The 14,153-nt window shown below is 50.6% G+C and overlaps 2 protein-coding genes across 8 annotated transcripts in view; both read right to left on the reverse strand.

Annotated features, from left to right (window-relative positions):
* Positions 1-94: 94 nt before the first annotated feature.
* galnt11 (UDP-N-acetyl-alpha-D-galactosamine:polypeptide N-acetylgalactosaminyltransferase 11 (GalNAc-T11)) lies at positions 95-4,400 on the reverse strand. 2 transcript variants are annotated; one of them, XM_054765024.1, is made up of 13 exons: positions 4,296-4,369; positions 2,729-2,782; positions 2,538-2,635; positions 2,357-2,480; positions 2,121-2,287; positions 1,930-2,055; positions 1,607-1,856; positions 1,419-1,536; positions 1,200-1,352; positions 921-1,124; positions 739-843; positions 539-676; positions 95-450 (listed from the first exon to the last, which is right to left on the reverse strand). In XM_054765024.1, exons 2-13 carry the CDS (start codon positions 2,746-2,748, stop codon positions 313-315), a joined length of 1,641 nt encoding a protein of 546 aa, XP_054620999.1. In that variant the 5' UTR covers positions 2,749-2,782; positions 4,296-4,369; the 3' UTR covers positions 95-312. The 2 variants fall into 2 exon arrangements, with proteins under 2 accessions (XP_054620999.1, XP_054620998.1); XM_054765023.1 differs by having other exon boundaries at positions 2,538-2,782; positions 4,296-4,400.
* A 159-nt stretch (positions 4,401-4,559) lies between these two features.
* Positions 4,560-14,153, reverse strand: part of LOC129173825 (histone-lysine N-methyltransferase 2C-like) — a 33,976-nt gene continuing 24,382 nt past the window's right edge. For 5 of the 6 annotated variants that reach the window (XM_054765017.1, XM_054765014.1, XM_054765013.1 and 2 more), the window contains 32 exons: positions 13,676-14,079; positions 13,510-13,594; positions 13,086-13,427; positions 12,883-12,997; positions 12,743-12,809; positions 12,408-12,471; positions 12,094-12,326; positions 11,622-12,020; positions 11,406-11,513; positions 10,577-11,326; positions 10,072-10,500; positions 9,811-9,972; positions 9,400-9,713; positions 9,133-9,308; positions 8,947-9,059; positions 8,735-8,863; positions 8,572-8,614; positions 8,371-8,489; positions 8,203-8,289; positions 7,907-8,122; positions 7,720-7,847; positions 7,442-7,634; positions 7,149-7,358; positions 6,637-7,013; positions 6,451-6,563; positions 6,256-6,392; positions 6,058-6,185; positions 5,782-5,983; positions 5,595-5,711; positions 5,440-5,513; positions 5,262-5,370; positions 4,560-5,182 (listed from right to left, as the gene is read on the reverse strand). In XM_054765017.1, coding sequence (XP_054620992.1) covers positions 5,090-5,182; positions 5,262-5,370; positions 5,440-5,513; positions 5,595-5,711; positions 5,782-5,983; positions 6,058-6,185; positions 6,256-6,392; positions 6,451-6,563; positions 6,637-7,013; positions 7,149-7,358; positions 7,442-7,634; positions 7,720-7,847; positions 7,907-8,122; positions 8,203-8,289; positions 8,371-8,489; positions 8,572-8,614; positions 8,735-8,863; positions 8,947-9,059; positions 9,133-9,308; positions 9,400-9,713; positions 9,811-9,972; positions 10,072-10,500; positions 10,577-11,326; positions 11,406-11,513; positions 11,622-12,020; positions 12,094-12,326; positions 12,408-12,471; positions 12,743-12,809; positions 12,883-12,997; positions 13,086-13,427; positions 13,510-13,594; positions 13,676-14,079 — 6,236 coding nt within the window. In that variant the 3' untranslated portion in view covers positions 4,560-5,089. The remainder of the gene's footprint in view (positions 5,183-5,261; positions 5,371-5,439; positions 5,514-5,594; positions 5,712-5,781; positions 5,984-6,057; positions 6,186-6,255; positions 6,393-6,450; positions 6,564-6,636; positions 7,014-7,148; positions 7,359-7,441; positions 7,635-7,719; positions 7,848-7,906; positions 8,123-8,202; positions 8,290-8,370; positions 8,490-8,571; positions 8,615-8,734; positions 8,864-8,946; positions 9,060-9,132; positions 9,309-9,399; positions 9,714-9,810; positions 9,973-10,071; positions 10,501-10,576; positions 11,327-11,405; positions 11,514-11,621; positions 12,021-12,093; positions 12,327-12,407; positions 12,472-12,742; positions 12,810-12,882; positions 12,998-13,085; positions 13,428-13,509; positions 13,595-13,675; positions 14,080-14,153) is intronic. The other variant, XM_054765016.1, reaches the window with a different exon arrangement.

Consider the following 14,153-nt stretch of genomic DNA (forward strand, 5'->3'; position numbering starts at 1 on the left):
GGGGGAGGGGTCAAACCAATGTGACGTCCATTGGTCCTGGTCTACGCCGGATGGTAGCTGCAGGTCCGATGAAATCACAACTCGCCTGAGCCAATCACAGTTCAAAGAGGAAACTTTATTTACAAGTTTAAAATATCCAATAAACAAGGATATAAAGTCTGCCGTGATCAAAGGGATACTCTTTGATTGTGACCTTTTGACCTCCGTAAAACCTTCCAGAGGGTTTGTCTTTAAAAAAAAAAAAAAAAAGTCGTGAGATTAAAATCACACTAAAAAAAAATCTTTTGAGATGATTGTCTTTGTCATGTGACTTCAAGCTGCACCCTCCAGCTTCCACTGTTGCGCCTGTGAGGCGTCACATATCGCCATGGAAACGTAGCCTTTGGGTCCCAGCGGCTGCACGGCAGAGAGACATTGCCCTACCGACACCTGGTATACTCGCTCTGACTTCTGTGGGACACACACACACACACACACACACACACACACACACATCGTTACCTGAGATTGGAGGCCGCATCAGCGTTTTGTGTCTTACCCCCAGGCTCCACTGCTGCGACCCTCCCGAGCCGTGACACTTCATCAGCCTGGGTGGGTCAAAGGTCCTGACCTCTGACACGTCCAGACACAGAAGACCTGCCAAAACCAGCTGACCCTCCTCGTCATAGGCCCACTCCTGCACACACACGGTGATGACGACATTGTGACGTCACAAGACAAAAGCTCAGAGGTGTTCACCTGTTCACGGTCACTGGGGTCACATGGTCTTAGCACAACAGCGCCGCCCTTCTGGCTGGCTCGACCCTGGGCCACCAAGCAACGCCCAGTTGCTAGGTTATGAAGCTGAAACAGGAAGTTTTAGTCTTTTACTGCATTTGAAGAGGAAGTGAAGTAAGTCAGCTCAGCGGTCAAAAGGCTACCCGTCCTCGCAGCAGGACTCGGGGGCGTCGCAGGCTTTTGTTGCTCAGCAGCTGCTGCGGCTGCTTGTTGTTGATCTCGGGGTAGACGTTGTCCAGGTACCAGCGGAAGGACTGGCACTGAAGACGCTGCCTCAAGGCCACACGCTCGCTGATGTCACCGTAGCCGCGCTGGCGTAGCTCGGGACGGAGGGACAGGAACTGCTCCTGTAGTATGTGTGCAGACAGGAAGTGATGTTTCAAAACTTTTGACTGGAACTGTACATGAATGTGTGCATGTACCTTGTACTCATCCATCCAGACGTGAGCAAGGCGCAGGGAATTATGGGCCATGGTGTCATGCCCCCCCGGAGAGCCGTAAGGTCGCCTCTTCCTGAAGATGTGACCCACTCTGGAGCATGGGATGATAAGCAGCTGCCCGCCGCACATCCAAATCTGACACACATTGGTTTACGTCACATGACGACGCCTTCACTGACCCTCGTCAAACATAACAATCACCCTAAATGAGATCTCCAGGTTCTCTCCGCCCCATATGTCCATGCCGGCGTCGTACTGGCCCAGCTCATTGAAGTACTTCCTGTCCATTGCAAATAGACCGCCCGCCATGGTAGGAGACCTGCAGGGAAAGAGGCGGCGACAATCAGATGTCGCTGACCAATCACCTCAGAAGGCAGTCAGCTCATTACCTGATGGGGGTGATGGCACCCCGTGGCCCGGCCAGGTGGGTGGCGGGAACAGGGTCCCACTTGAAGTGCAGTCCCCAGTTGAAGCCGCCCCTGACGATTGGGGAGGGAGAGTAGGCCAGCGTGTCGGCTGAGATGATGTCGATGACAGGACACACCACCGTGTGACGGTCCGCCTGGATTGGTGCTAACAGAGGCTGCAGCCATGCCTGGTTGACCTCGCAGTGGCTGTCCAGAAACACCAGGACCTCACCTGTGGCACACACATGGTTAAGGATGTAGGCTTCAAGGAAATATTCTATCCTACGTAGCGATGGAGGACACACCTGTGGCATGTGAGGCTCCTATCATGCGTCCTCGGATGAGTCCTTCCCTCTTCTCGTTCCTCACCAGTTTGACGTTCCCTTTCAACTCGTCTCGGATGTAACCATCCAGCTCAGCCTTCAGCTCCTCTGGATGGACACCAATCAGAGTGTGGAGAGGACATGTCATTAAAATACTCTTGCGGCGTGCTTACCAAGCTCGCTATGGTCGTCCACCAGGATGATCTCATGCAGCAGGTAGGCAGGGGTGCGGTCCAACACGCTGTGAATGGTCCTGGTGAGGGCGGAGAGCGCCTCATTGAAGAAGCAGATGACCACGCTGGCGGACGGTAGACTCTGAGTGTATGTCTCATCACGACACCTGCACACATTAACATCACATCGTCCCACGACAATGGCATCAGGACGGTCTGTGTTGGTGGCTTCTTACCGCCCATCTCTGGTGTCGGGGAGCTGGCGGTGTGGACCCAAGCGCTGCGAGATGAGCACATTAAAGGCATGTTGATGGTAGCCGCTGTCTCTCACCTCCTGGTCGGCCTCGTTGAAGATCATACCTGCGCATATGCCCATGAAGGCCATGTCTTACGATCAACAACAACACAATCACTCACCCATCTCCGGTGATATCTCCGCCCCGGCATCTCCCGGCAAAGCACGCCTCCCCGCCTTCCGCTGTACAAGCTCCTGGTGGCGAGGCCCAACAGGGGTCCTGCCGTGGCCCGGCTCAGCCGCCATGGTAAAGTAGAGAAAAAGGATGACGGACCAGGTGGCAGAGGTGACCAGGCACCCGTAGCAGAAGTACCTGAGCGTGACACTGGCCATGGTGGCCGAGCGGGCATCGCTTTACATCACACGGCTGTACAGAGAGAGAGGTCATTTCTTATTGTATTGTTGAGTGATTATGAGCCATTCATAATCATGTGACCAGGAAGTGGAAGGGCAAAGCCTCACAAGCTTCAAGCATGCATGTTGACATGTTTTAGGTTAAAAATATTATATAAAATAGGGGTGTCCCAATCCGACTTTGATATCGGGCTGATATCAGCAAATAAAACAGATTATATCGGCCTGCATCTAAAATCTCCGTTATTGGCGCTCCGATACAAGCAGTTGATTCCTGGCACCTCCGCAGCACGTATTTTTCTTTTAAGTCTGAAAAAGATGTTGCACTTGTCATGCACAAGTTTCTTGTGGTGGCACAGAACCTGCGAAGTTTAATACGACCAAACTCAGCGTCACACGAAAATCTCTCACGGGACGACAAGAAATCATTAGCTATAACAGAGAAGATGACCAGCCCTTGTCGGTGGCGAGTAAAGTTGAGTTTAAATGCTTAACTGAGCACTTCGAACCTCGCTATATATACTGTACCTAGCTGCAACCACATTGTGGACAAAACTATACCCAGAAGGGTCCGTTTTTCTCATACCTACTGTTGCTGATTATTCTTCTCTATGACTAATATCACTTGATGAAGCCTTTTCAAAAACTAAATAAAACAAAATAAGTAATAAAACTATGATTTGTGCTGATATCGGATTGATACCGGTATTGGCCGATATCTAATGCTGCAATACTCCTTTTCGGACATATGCGTGTTCGAAATAAATTAAACCAAACCAAACCAAACCAAACCAAATATCTGTGTCAGATTGGAAATAAATTTTATATTATTTACCTTACAATATGTCCTCTTATGGAACCTACCCTGAATTTGGTGATACACTTATAAGTGGTTTCTAAATGGAAAAATGGCAGAAATAACATTGCAAGTCATCTTTTATAGAGAAAACGAGGCAAAGTTCCTGAAGATCATAAAGCAAAGTCCCTTCATAAAATTTGAAACTCCTGACACATCATCTAACTTAAACATTAAACGACACACACGTTGAGTTGTTCAAACAGACTTTACCATCAGAAAGTGCCCTTAATTTCATACTGCTTACTACATACTGTATATATCTAGTTACAGCAGCCCTAAAAGACGCCAATTAAACAATATAACCAACAAACCAGAACCTAGGTCATTAATGCTGGCCTGTCAGCTGTTTAATTCAATTAAATTATTCATTTTTACACCATATTTTAAATGTATTAAATTGCAGGCCAGGGAATAACATTTCATTTAGACACTTTAACAATGACGGACACACGCACGACGAGCAAAATTATGCTTTTGGCGCCAAGGTTTCTTATCAACCTAAAAATACCGGACATTGCAGCAAAGTAGTATCTTCCGCGGCTAAGGAGTTAGCATATACTCGTCCGATAATGGAACCAAGCTAGCCGAGCATACATGAGCTAATCTTTACGGTTGACTTGTTCGGACGTCAGCTGTTACTTTCACATGCTAAAATGTCGACGCTTACTTATGCTCGTTCATCAGCTGTGTTCGGCCGCTGTGCTCGGCGGCACTCCGGCAGGGAGCTGAGCAGCTCACACTGATGCACCGGAAATGACGACAGAATCAAAAGGGGGTAAACTTCCTCTCCTTATTTTCCACAATAAAACGAAATTTGAAAATGAAAAACCCTAAGTTCCGCGCAGTCTGCAAAACTAAACTGCCGCGTCATGTAAACACGTTCAAACCACGTTGTTTCAAGATGTAAAATATTTTATTTTCTGTAAATGATTCTAAATCAGACTCCACATACCCCCCTCCCCAAAAACAAAAAGGCATCATCTTCACACAGAGTAAAAAAAACAAAAGAGGGGGGCGTGGCAACAGACTGTACATCAGCAGAGTTCTGATACAATTTGAATGTACACAAAATAAAAAGACACACGTGGAGGGGAAGGGCGGCAAACAAAAAGGAGTCACGGTCCATAATGTGAAGATTCCTCATTTTTTAGTTATTTACATGCCGCGACTCTCCTCCCTGACTGGCTGTGATTAGAAAATAACTTCATTTAGTAATAAATACAAAAAAACAAACATTTTATTTTACAGATGGTGAGGGGAAATGATCTGCTCGGATTCGATGTTTCATTTAGTGCAAGTCATGACCACATGGGGGCGTCTTTGTACAAATATACACACTACACACAGAGGACCAGCCTCTTTTGTAACCCCATCGCCCTGTCAATCACACTCTTAACTCCTCCCACTTGATGAGCAACTTTGATATGAGGTTAATTCGTTAATGAGCGCATGCACGTGCGCTCAGTTCATCCACTTGCGGCAGTTGAAGGCTCCGCAGTGACATGGAATCTTGTGTTGGTCGTCCTCCAGGTCAAACTTGTAGTCGTAGCACAGCTGAAATGAAGGGCGAGGGGATGCTGAACTAGGTAACCATGGCAACCAATGGCACTACGCATCGCATGATGTGCATTACCTCCTCTCCTCTCTGGATGCGTCGGCACGAGCTAATGATGATCTTGTTCTCCTTCTCCACGCTGACCACCTCTGTGATGCAGTTGGGAGCACACGAGTGATTGATGTATCTGCCAATCACAGACAGAGGCGAGATTAGTTACACGTTCAGAGCTTTATAAGAGCATTCATTGTGACACCTGGCGGGTCCTCCAGTGATGGTGGCATCGATCACGTAGTCGTTGTCGATGCGGAACATATAAACGCCTCGGTTCTATGCAGAAAACAAATCGGTCACATAATTAGATTAGCTTGAAAGCTAAGCTAAGTTGAGGTGAGAATGATTTTGTGGTACCTGACTCTCATAGAGTCTCTCCTTGCGGTTAGCTACTTCACTCCTGATGATGGCGCCAATGTACTCTATGACCATGGTGCATTTTTCGATATCTCTGGCAGCGTACAGTCCAAGACCCTGCACACAGATGCACAATGAGTGACTTCCTGCTCAGAGCGTAATATGCAGGAGGGAAAGAAAGTATTACCTGGATGCGAGAGCGCGCCAGGTAGACGTTGGTCTTCCACTCTGCTTTCATGCGTCGGTACTGCGACAACTTGGAGTGGCGACCTTGATGAGCCCCCGCCACAGACTCACCCGGCGACAAAGAGATGACGCCGGGCACCATACCCACAATGGAGCCCACTGAGCCCTGACACCTCGGAGCCATGCTGGTCAACAGATAAGGCCTAAAAGGGGGGCAGGTTAGAGATCAAATGTGACAAATTGTGGAGATGTGTTTCACAAAGTCACTAGTCAGTACCTTTTTGCTTGGCAGGCTTTGGGCTCGGACCGGGCCGAGCCGGAAGGGTTGAAAGCGAGAGGCCACTCCATGAGCGGGTTCCGTCCATAACGAAAGGTGTACCTCTCACACGCCTCCACACCTGGTAACTAGATACCCACCACCATGTGAGTCACATAGTCAGGAGAACAACTGACAAGAACATGTCACAATACATACAGACTCAACAATCCTTGTGATGGCAGATATAGTCAGCCCAAAAAGATCTTCTCCTTTCAGGTAGGATGGGAAGAGCTTCAGAGTGCCGCTGGAGGACCTGAGCTGGGACACTGGTTCCAGGATCTGGTCCCAAACACCTGCAGGGAGCAGACAGTTAGCGGCCTGAACAGAACACGTAGAACTGCTAATTTGTACCTTTAGGAGTGGTTGCAGTCAGGATGAGGTCGTCGTAGCCTTTCTCCAGCACCTTAACTTTGAAAACCGGTCGTCCATCGTGGTCCTCGATGAAGCACATGTACTTGCAGCGTCTGCGTAAGTCAAACACCTTGTCAACCAAGCATTCAGGGTGTCATGTCATGCACAATGCAGCGGCAAATTTACCGGTTGCTGTTGCGCATGCTCCAGTAGATACGGTTAGCGTGGTAGCCGACGGGGAAGATGGCAGTCGCGCTGTGGAAGGCGCTCATCTGCTGTGGGAGGAGCCTCCCAACAGCACAGAAGAGCAGGCTGCCCACGCGAAACGTGTGCCGCTGCTCACCACGCTGCACCATCGCTGCTATCTGCCTCGCCTCATCCCTTTGCACGTATACGCGACGGAAGACGGCGAAACACCGCAGTTCTGAGTTGTACGGGTCGCACATAGACGACACAAAATCAGGGGTCAGGCCCGGAGTGGAGGACGGGGAGCTGCTGGAGGATCTGTCCCCGCTGAGAGGAGCAATCCTGGGCTTGTGGAGGTGACAGAGCATGGTCTTGTCCTGGAGAAAAGGACAGAAGGAGAACAGTTCTGTGTGTTGATGGTTTGTAAACTTGTTCCAAAAAGAAGTTTTGGTGATTAACTCATGCAAATAGAGGTTACAATGGCAGCCATTAGCTACTACGTGAGACTCTACCTTGAAGAAGGTGCAATGGGCCCGTAATGCACACGTGAAGTGATACGTGTTGGTGCAGCGGAGGCGGTTGCAGCCACTGGTGGCGCCCGTCTGCTGGCAGTAAGCACAGCGGAGCGTCAGACTGCGTCTCAGTGCCAGCTCCACATTGATGAGAGCGCCGGCCTGAGTCTCGTACACCTCACTGGACCACAGGGCACAGTTCAGATGGACCTGAGGGACAGAACCACAAACCGTCACAGGAGACTGACTGCAAGTGAAGCACCACGGACCCAGGGGGGTGTGAGGAGACTCACCCACAGATCCAAGTCCAGATTCAGCAGTCTGGCTGGTCCGTCTGTTTCTCCATCACCCACCTGGTGACAAAAGCAACACCTTCGCTGGTCTACAGGTAGCGTGTCAGGTCGCAGACACGCCCCCAGTTTCTTTAAAAGCACATCGACTTCCTCCTCAGTTGGCATAGCGACCGCCTCGTCCGAAATGGGACCCCTGGTTGAGAGGTGAGAACTTGAGACTGCTAAAGCTAGACATGCTTATACGGAACACAGGTCATGTGACGCTTCATTGCGCTCACCTGGTCAGAGTGACGTTGATGTTCCAGCGTCGCCAGCGAGAATTCTTCATCCTCTTCCCGTGGTGACTCAGCAGCAGGTCGTCTCCCTCAGAAAAGGCATGGGGGTGGGGCTTCAGCTTCACCTTGACCTAGACAATTTATTGATCAGTCAACTACTCTGTTGACACAACTCCAACACATCACTCACCTTAAGGCTGTCCACACGGGGCCTGATCTCCATGGTGACGGTGGAGGCTGAGGGGAAGTGGAGGGGTGGGGACGAGGTGGCGGTCTGGGGAGGAGTGATGGGAGTGCAAGGGAGGGAGTGGACAGCGATGGATGACATGTTGTTGGTGTAGTGGTGCTGCAGTCTGCTGGGGAGAGGAGGAGGAGGAGGAGGAGGAGGAGAAGGCTTGTCCGCAGGCTGAAGACAAAAGACAAAATATGATGTCAGCAGTCAGTCATGGCCCTATCACAAGCATGCTTTCTAATGTGTTGTCACACCTTGTCTGCAGAACTTGCGGTTTTCAGTCCAGAAGAGTAGAGAGCAGAGCAGTTTGGACTACAGAAGACCAGGGTGGATGGACCCTCCTGTAACACACAATTCACACCATCAGTCTATGCATTAACATGATCTGGAACATTCTTATAACATTATCTATCGCATCTTACCTGTTTGACCTCTTTGATTTTGCGGACTCCGCTTCCCAGCAGCACTTTGCAGTAGCTGCAGGACTGCGGTCTGGAAATGGCAGGAGCAGCGCCATGTTGGATGAAGTCCATCCTCACACCTGTTGACGAACACAAAAAAGGATCACAACAGTGATCAACAAGGAGGTAAAATAAGTGGAGGTGAAAAGTATGTTAACAGACCAGCTGGGGGTGCAGGTCTCTGCTGCCTGCTGCTTCCTGAAGCCTACACACACAAGTTCAGTCACATGTTAAGATGTTGCTAGCATCAGTATAATAACTAAATTGTAAAAAAATATTAGAATTATAATATACATGCAAAAACAGTCCTATCTGAAAAGACAACCTGAGGAAGTGGCACTCTAACTCCCGCCAGCAGGGCCAGCGGGTTACACTCAGCGCGGCTCAGCTGGTAGTTGATGGTAGCGGGGACACGCAGCAGTTTCGCTACTGTCGCCATGACACCAGAAACATTCTGTAAAGACACCGATGTTGTGAGAATCAAGCCACCAAGAATGAGTCAACTGAGCTATACCTGTGTATATAACAAAAGTTCACCTGGGCGGCAGATGGGTTCAAGGTAATTGCTATGGTAACCAGATCTGTGTTAGAGCAAGAGGGAGGAGCCTGATGGTTTGGCTCCGCCTTCACTTCTTGCTTCACCGCAGAGCCTGGATACAGACAACGTGATGTTGGCTTCACGGTCCTTCATGGGTTAGCAGCGTGTAATCCCAGCTGACTCACCTTTGCCCCAGGAGGAGGGCATGATGGGTATTGGAGGCGACGGGCACGGTGATGGTGGCTCCATTTTAATGAAGGACAGGTCGGGGTATCTGCTGATCTCCATGTCTGCCACGCTGTCGGGAGATGAAGACGGGATGAAGTCGTCCGGGCTGCTGCGTAGCGATGATTCTTGGACCCTGAAGAAGAGATGGCATGAAGAGGAAAGATGAGTTAGCGAGCACAATGTCGAGCACAACGCTCCCTCTGACGATTAGAAGGTAACCTCACCGGAGTTCTTCCTGGTTGTTGTGGGGTGGAGTCGGCAGGGAGGCAGGGACGTCCACTGTCTTGGAAGTGTGATTTTCTGCCAGACGCTCTTGACTCGTGGATTTGACACCTTTCACTGGAAGACATGACATACAACTGAGTTGAAGCCTGGAGGTTAACTTTTGACCATCACAGCACTCACCATCCTGCTCACTAAGCTCCTTCCTGCTCAGTTCCTCTGCTGTAGCAAAGCCGTTCACTAGCTTCTGCCTGGCCACTGGTGGGGGAGTGGGTGGCAGTGAGGCAGGCGGTGTGGGTGGGTTACCAAGATTGTTCTTCAGGGTGGGGCGTAAGAGACAAAAGTAAGCCTCAGGCAAACAATGCAGTAGTATGATTCATCTACATAAGGGCTGTACTATTCAGGAACTGTACCTTGCATGTGAGCTGCGAGTAGTAGTCAGTGACTCCGTCCAGACAGGCATTGCCGAAGGAACCAGTAAGCCTGGAGTCCCTTCCTAGAGAGGAGCTGCCATAAGGGGGGAACAGACTCAGGTCCAGCCCCAGAACGGGCTCCATGAGAGGCAGCACAGAGAGCTAAGAGGGAGGTAGAAACATAAGAACTCGGCACTATAATACGCAACCCGAGTAGCAACATTTGCGAGGAGACGATAAGTATGGCTGGAGTCAGTTCACCTGTCTGAGGTGTGTCATGATCTGTTCAGGAGGGGTGGAAGAGGAGTGAAGCATTTCCTCCTCGTCTTCTCGTTTCCTCCTCTTGTATTTGGCCAGACCTTTGTCTTTGTCGGGCCGAGCAGCCCTCTTACATCGTTGAGCCTTCTTCTTGCCCAACAAGTCCAGGAGATCAGGACTGTCCACCATCATGTTGCCTAGGTAACCAGCAGTGTCCTCTTCCTCAGAGCGCACACTTTCAGTGGAGAGCTGGTGGTGGACAGGGGGCTGCGCTTGGGTAGTAGGTGATGGCGTCTTGGCCGGGGATGCCTTTTCCTTCAACAGGTGCCTGAGCAGCTCCTTTCCTGCGTCTCCTCCTCCTACCTGAAGAGGGGAGGCACACTCCAACTTTACTGGGTCTCCTCCACAGGGACCTCGCTCCTCTCGCTCCTCCTGCAAGAATACCAATCAAACCAAAAATTAATATTTGCACATGAAAAAAACACTGACTGCAGTAGTGCTAACCAACCTTGACCCCCATGCGCCCACAGAGGAGGCCTCGTTGAGCCTCCATGACCATAAGATGGGTTCTCTCTTGGGTTGCAGGGCACAGCTGCTTCTCAAGTTCTGAGGATGGAGCTAGACCTGAGAGGGGAGGGATGTTCAAGTCAGCCAGCTCTGTGCTGCACCGTGTGGGCGTAGAGCAAGAAGCATCTGAAAATGCTGGAGTGGGCGGGGCTGTGATGTCATCAGAGTGTGAGGACAGCGGTGTCCTGGCTCCTCCAGCAGAATTGTCTCCATCCTTGTTTCCACTCCTCTTCTTCTTCAGGCTGTCGTCCGTCATGATGTCAGAGTACAGCTGCATGAGGGTGGCAGGGCCTCCGGATGAGGAGGGGGTGAAGGTAGCATGGAGGGGGGCAGAGGGTGATGAGGATGATGAGTCGTGTCGAAATTGTTGACCTTGACTCCCTTGATTGGAAGGAGTAACAATGACCCCTCCTAGACCAGGCGGACGGACCTGACTGACACCCACAGGCCCCAAAGGGCCTGGGAGTCTAGGTTTAGTCTGTAGGTTGGGAGACGGCACGAGCAGTTGTGGTCTAGAGGCAGGGGGAGACTGAAGGAAGTCCTGGGGCAGCTCAGAACTGAAGAAGGGCATCTGAGAGAGACTGTCCCCACTGGGGGTGGAGCCAGAAGTTCCTGTGGCACACAGCCGGGCCCCTCCAGGTCCCACAGAGGCACCCTGAGAGCCTTGCTGCTGGACCCTATGGTGCTCCACCTGAGGGCAGAGGAGCAGGAGGTAGAAATACATATTTAAATACATCTGTGCATTTATGTGTGCTTATTCAGTGTCTCACCCCCTGCATCAGGTGCACCCTCTGCCGCTCCGCCTGCTCTCGCAGTCTTTCCCTCCTTTCCCTCTCCTGGAAACCCTCACTGAATGGGTTGTTGTCATCAAATTTGACCTGCAGGTACGCATGACGTCATCCAAATATTACCTCACATGGTCACATGTCCATTATCTTGTGGAAGGCTCTTGACATTTCTCTCCTTGTTTGAAATGACATTCCTACCTGAGGTGAGGGCGCTGATAAGTCACCCCCTGAGGCTACACTGGGGCCCGCAGTGGGTGTCCGGAGACCTGGGGCAAAGCCTGCTGCTGGAGCTGAAAGTCTGGGCACAATGGCTGGAGAGGGCTGTGAAACCTTAGGGGAAGTTGAGAGGGTAGGGGGCATCTGTGGTGGCAGATGAGATGCCATATTCTGCCCCATCATCCCTGGTGCAACTCCCACTGCTGGTGACCAACCAGGAGGGACGTTCTGGACGCAGGGCAGAGCTGAGCCACTGGGTCTACTCTGCAAAGGTACCACTCCAGAAGGCACCATGGCGAGGGCTCTCTGCTGCTGCTGTTGCTGCTGCTTGGTTCTGTAGTCCTCGATGAGCACAGTGTGATCTTTTTGCTGCTTCCGGATCTAAAGGAAAACATACCCAAGTCAACAACAAGCAGCCCGTCCCTTTGGGGACAGGTGACATGTAAGCACTGACCTGCTCCAGCTGCTTCTGGACATTCCCCTGCTGCTCCATGATGTAGCGCAGCTGAGCAGCGTCTTCCTCTGCGAGTGCACGACCCGCCTTTTTGGCCGTCCTCTGCTTGGCCGATAGAGCCTTCTTGGTCTTGCGGTGGGCTGCAATCTGGTCCTCCAGGAGGCGCTGCTGCATCTGCAGGAGTTGCTGTGTCTCCCCCAACCACTCCTCATATTGACGCTTCTGAGAGTCGTCTGCAGCACAGTTACGCAACAATGCCCCATCACAAACTGTTGCTTGTCTTAGATCTCTTAAGTTGTGTGGGTGAAACTCACTGACAAATCCAGGTCCAAAGCTGGGTGGGTTCGGCCGCACCAGTGGAGGGTTCACCTCTCCTTCCTGACAGGGATAAAAAGGACATGTTTCACCCAAGAGATGTTTGTGAAACCTGCCAATTCTCCGTCAGGTCGTCACACTCCAGGGTTGTGTGTATGTAATTGACTTGTCCAATGATGTACAGATCTACTCATGCATGAGGACCACAAAACAATGAAGGCATCATGTGATGAAAGGTCATAATATGTCCTACATGCGTGAAGACCTTCAAGAGTGTTCACATTTCAGAATTGTTGTATGCTCTAGGTCATGTGGTGCTTGTGTTGGGTCACACCTGTCCCACTTGGACTGGAGGTTGAGGGGTGGCCTCGGGAATCGAGGCCCCAGGAGCCTCGTGAAACCTATAAAATACACAACACAGTCTTGTAAGTCTAATCCAAAAGGTATTCATACTCATGTGACCTCTTAACATACCTGTTGATAACCATGTTGTTGAGGCCAAGGTTCCCTTGGGTCATCACCTTGTTGATGCCCTTCAGAGCCACCATCTTGGCCTTCATTATGGGGTCTGAGATGGAGTCAAAGTCGGCTACACGTACAGAAACAAACTACATTTATAGCACTGAAGACGTCAATGGTGGGTTAGGTCAATCAAAATGCTGGAATCTGGATCTTACTTATTTCGGGGAATGCGGGGTCAGAGGTGGATTTCTGTTTGATCAGTGCCTGCATCTGTTTTTGTTGCTGCTGCTCCTGGCGCTCCTGGTCCAGGAGATCCTGTAGCAAAAGCGGCTGCTCCTCCAGGAGCAAAGGTTTAGACTTGTTTTGGGCCTGTTCCTGGACCTTGGACTGAGCTGATGTGTCCAGGTTTGGAGGCTGAGCCTGAGGGTTGAGAAGTAGACAAGGCTGGGGGAGCTGAAGTGACACTGGGTGAGGCGTGGCAGGGGGAGCCTGGGGTTGAGGGTTGAGGTAAGCTGATGAGGGTCCAAGTGGTCTCTGCTGGAAGCCGGACTGCTGACCTGAAGACACACAAAGAGAACATGATAAACGACCCATCCTGCCTCCAAGCTATGGGAACTCATTTCTTGATCAACAGCTCACCTGGAGGCATGCCAGATGACAGAACCTTTTCCTGGGTTTGGAGTTCTGGCAAAACCCCTGAACCAGAAGAATCTCCCATATCTCCCTGGAGTGGCAGAAAAGTAGTAAATTATTAACTGTAACAAAGTTGCTAAGTACATAACATCCGTTTTTAAAAAAATGTTACCTTGGCAAGGTGCAAAGAAGAGACGGGCTGGCTGGATCCTGCTGTATCAGCCCCAGAAGCTCCTGGGAGCTGTTTGCTGATGACAGCCCCAGGTTGTGGTGGGGGGTGACTGGGGACAGAATCGTCTTTAGTATTTCCCTTGATGCCGTCTTCCACTTCTTCTTTGACCTGACCTAACAAGTTGGCATCATTATTCAACTTTCTGTGACCACCAACTATGTCTCGCCTCTCCCCTCCCTTCTTGTCCACCACAGGCTCCCCCAGGTCAAGCTCTTCATTGAACATGTCCTTCTTGTCTTCTAGGTTGAGCTCGGGGTCAGCGTAAGCAATCAGGTCAAACTTTCCCGACAGCAGGAAGTCATCTAAGTGGAGGTCGTTAGCACCCAGATCTAAGTCTTCTTTACCTGAATTAGAAGGAGACAAAAGTGGTCTTTGTCTAGTGGAGTTATTTTGATTTTGGTTGTAACTGACACCAAAT

The sequence above is a fragment of the Dunckerocampus dactyliophorus genome, chromosome 21 (assembly GCF_027744805.1).
Source record: "Dunckerocampus dactyliophorus isolate RoL2022-P2 chromosome 21, RoL_Ddac_1.1, whole genome shotgun sequence".
Classification (NCBI taxonomy): Eukaryota; Metazoa; Chordata; class Actinopteri; order Syngnathiformes; family Syngnathidae; genus Dunckerocampus; species Dunckerocampus dactyliophorus.

Coding starts and splice junctions, on each gene's coding strand:
- galnt11 (XM_054765023.1), bottom strand. CDS start 2,748: ATGGCCAGTGTCACGCTCAGGTACTTCTGCTACGGGTGCCTGGTCACC. Junction 2,481..2,537: donor GGAGATATCACCGGAGATGG/GTGAGTGATTGT, acceptor GCATATGCGCAG/GTATGATCTTCAACGAGGCC. Junction 1,537..1,606: donor GGTGCCATCACCCCCATCAG/GTAATGAGCTGA, acceptor CTTTCCCTGCAG/GTCTCCTACCATGGCGGGCG.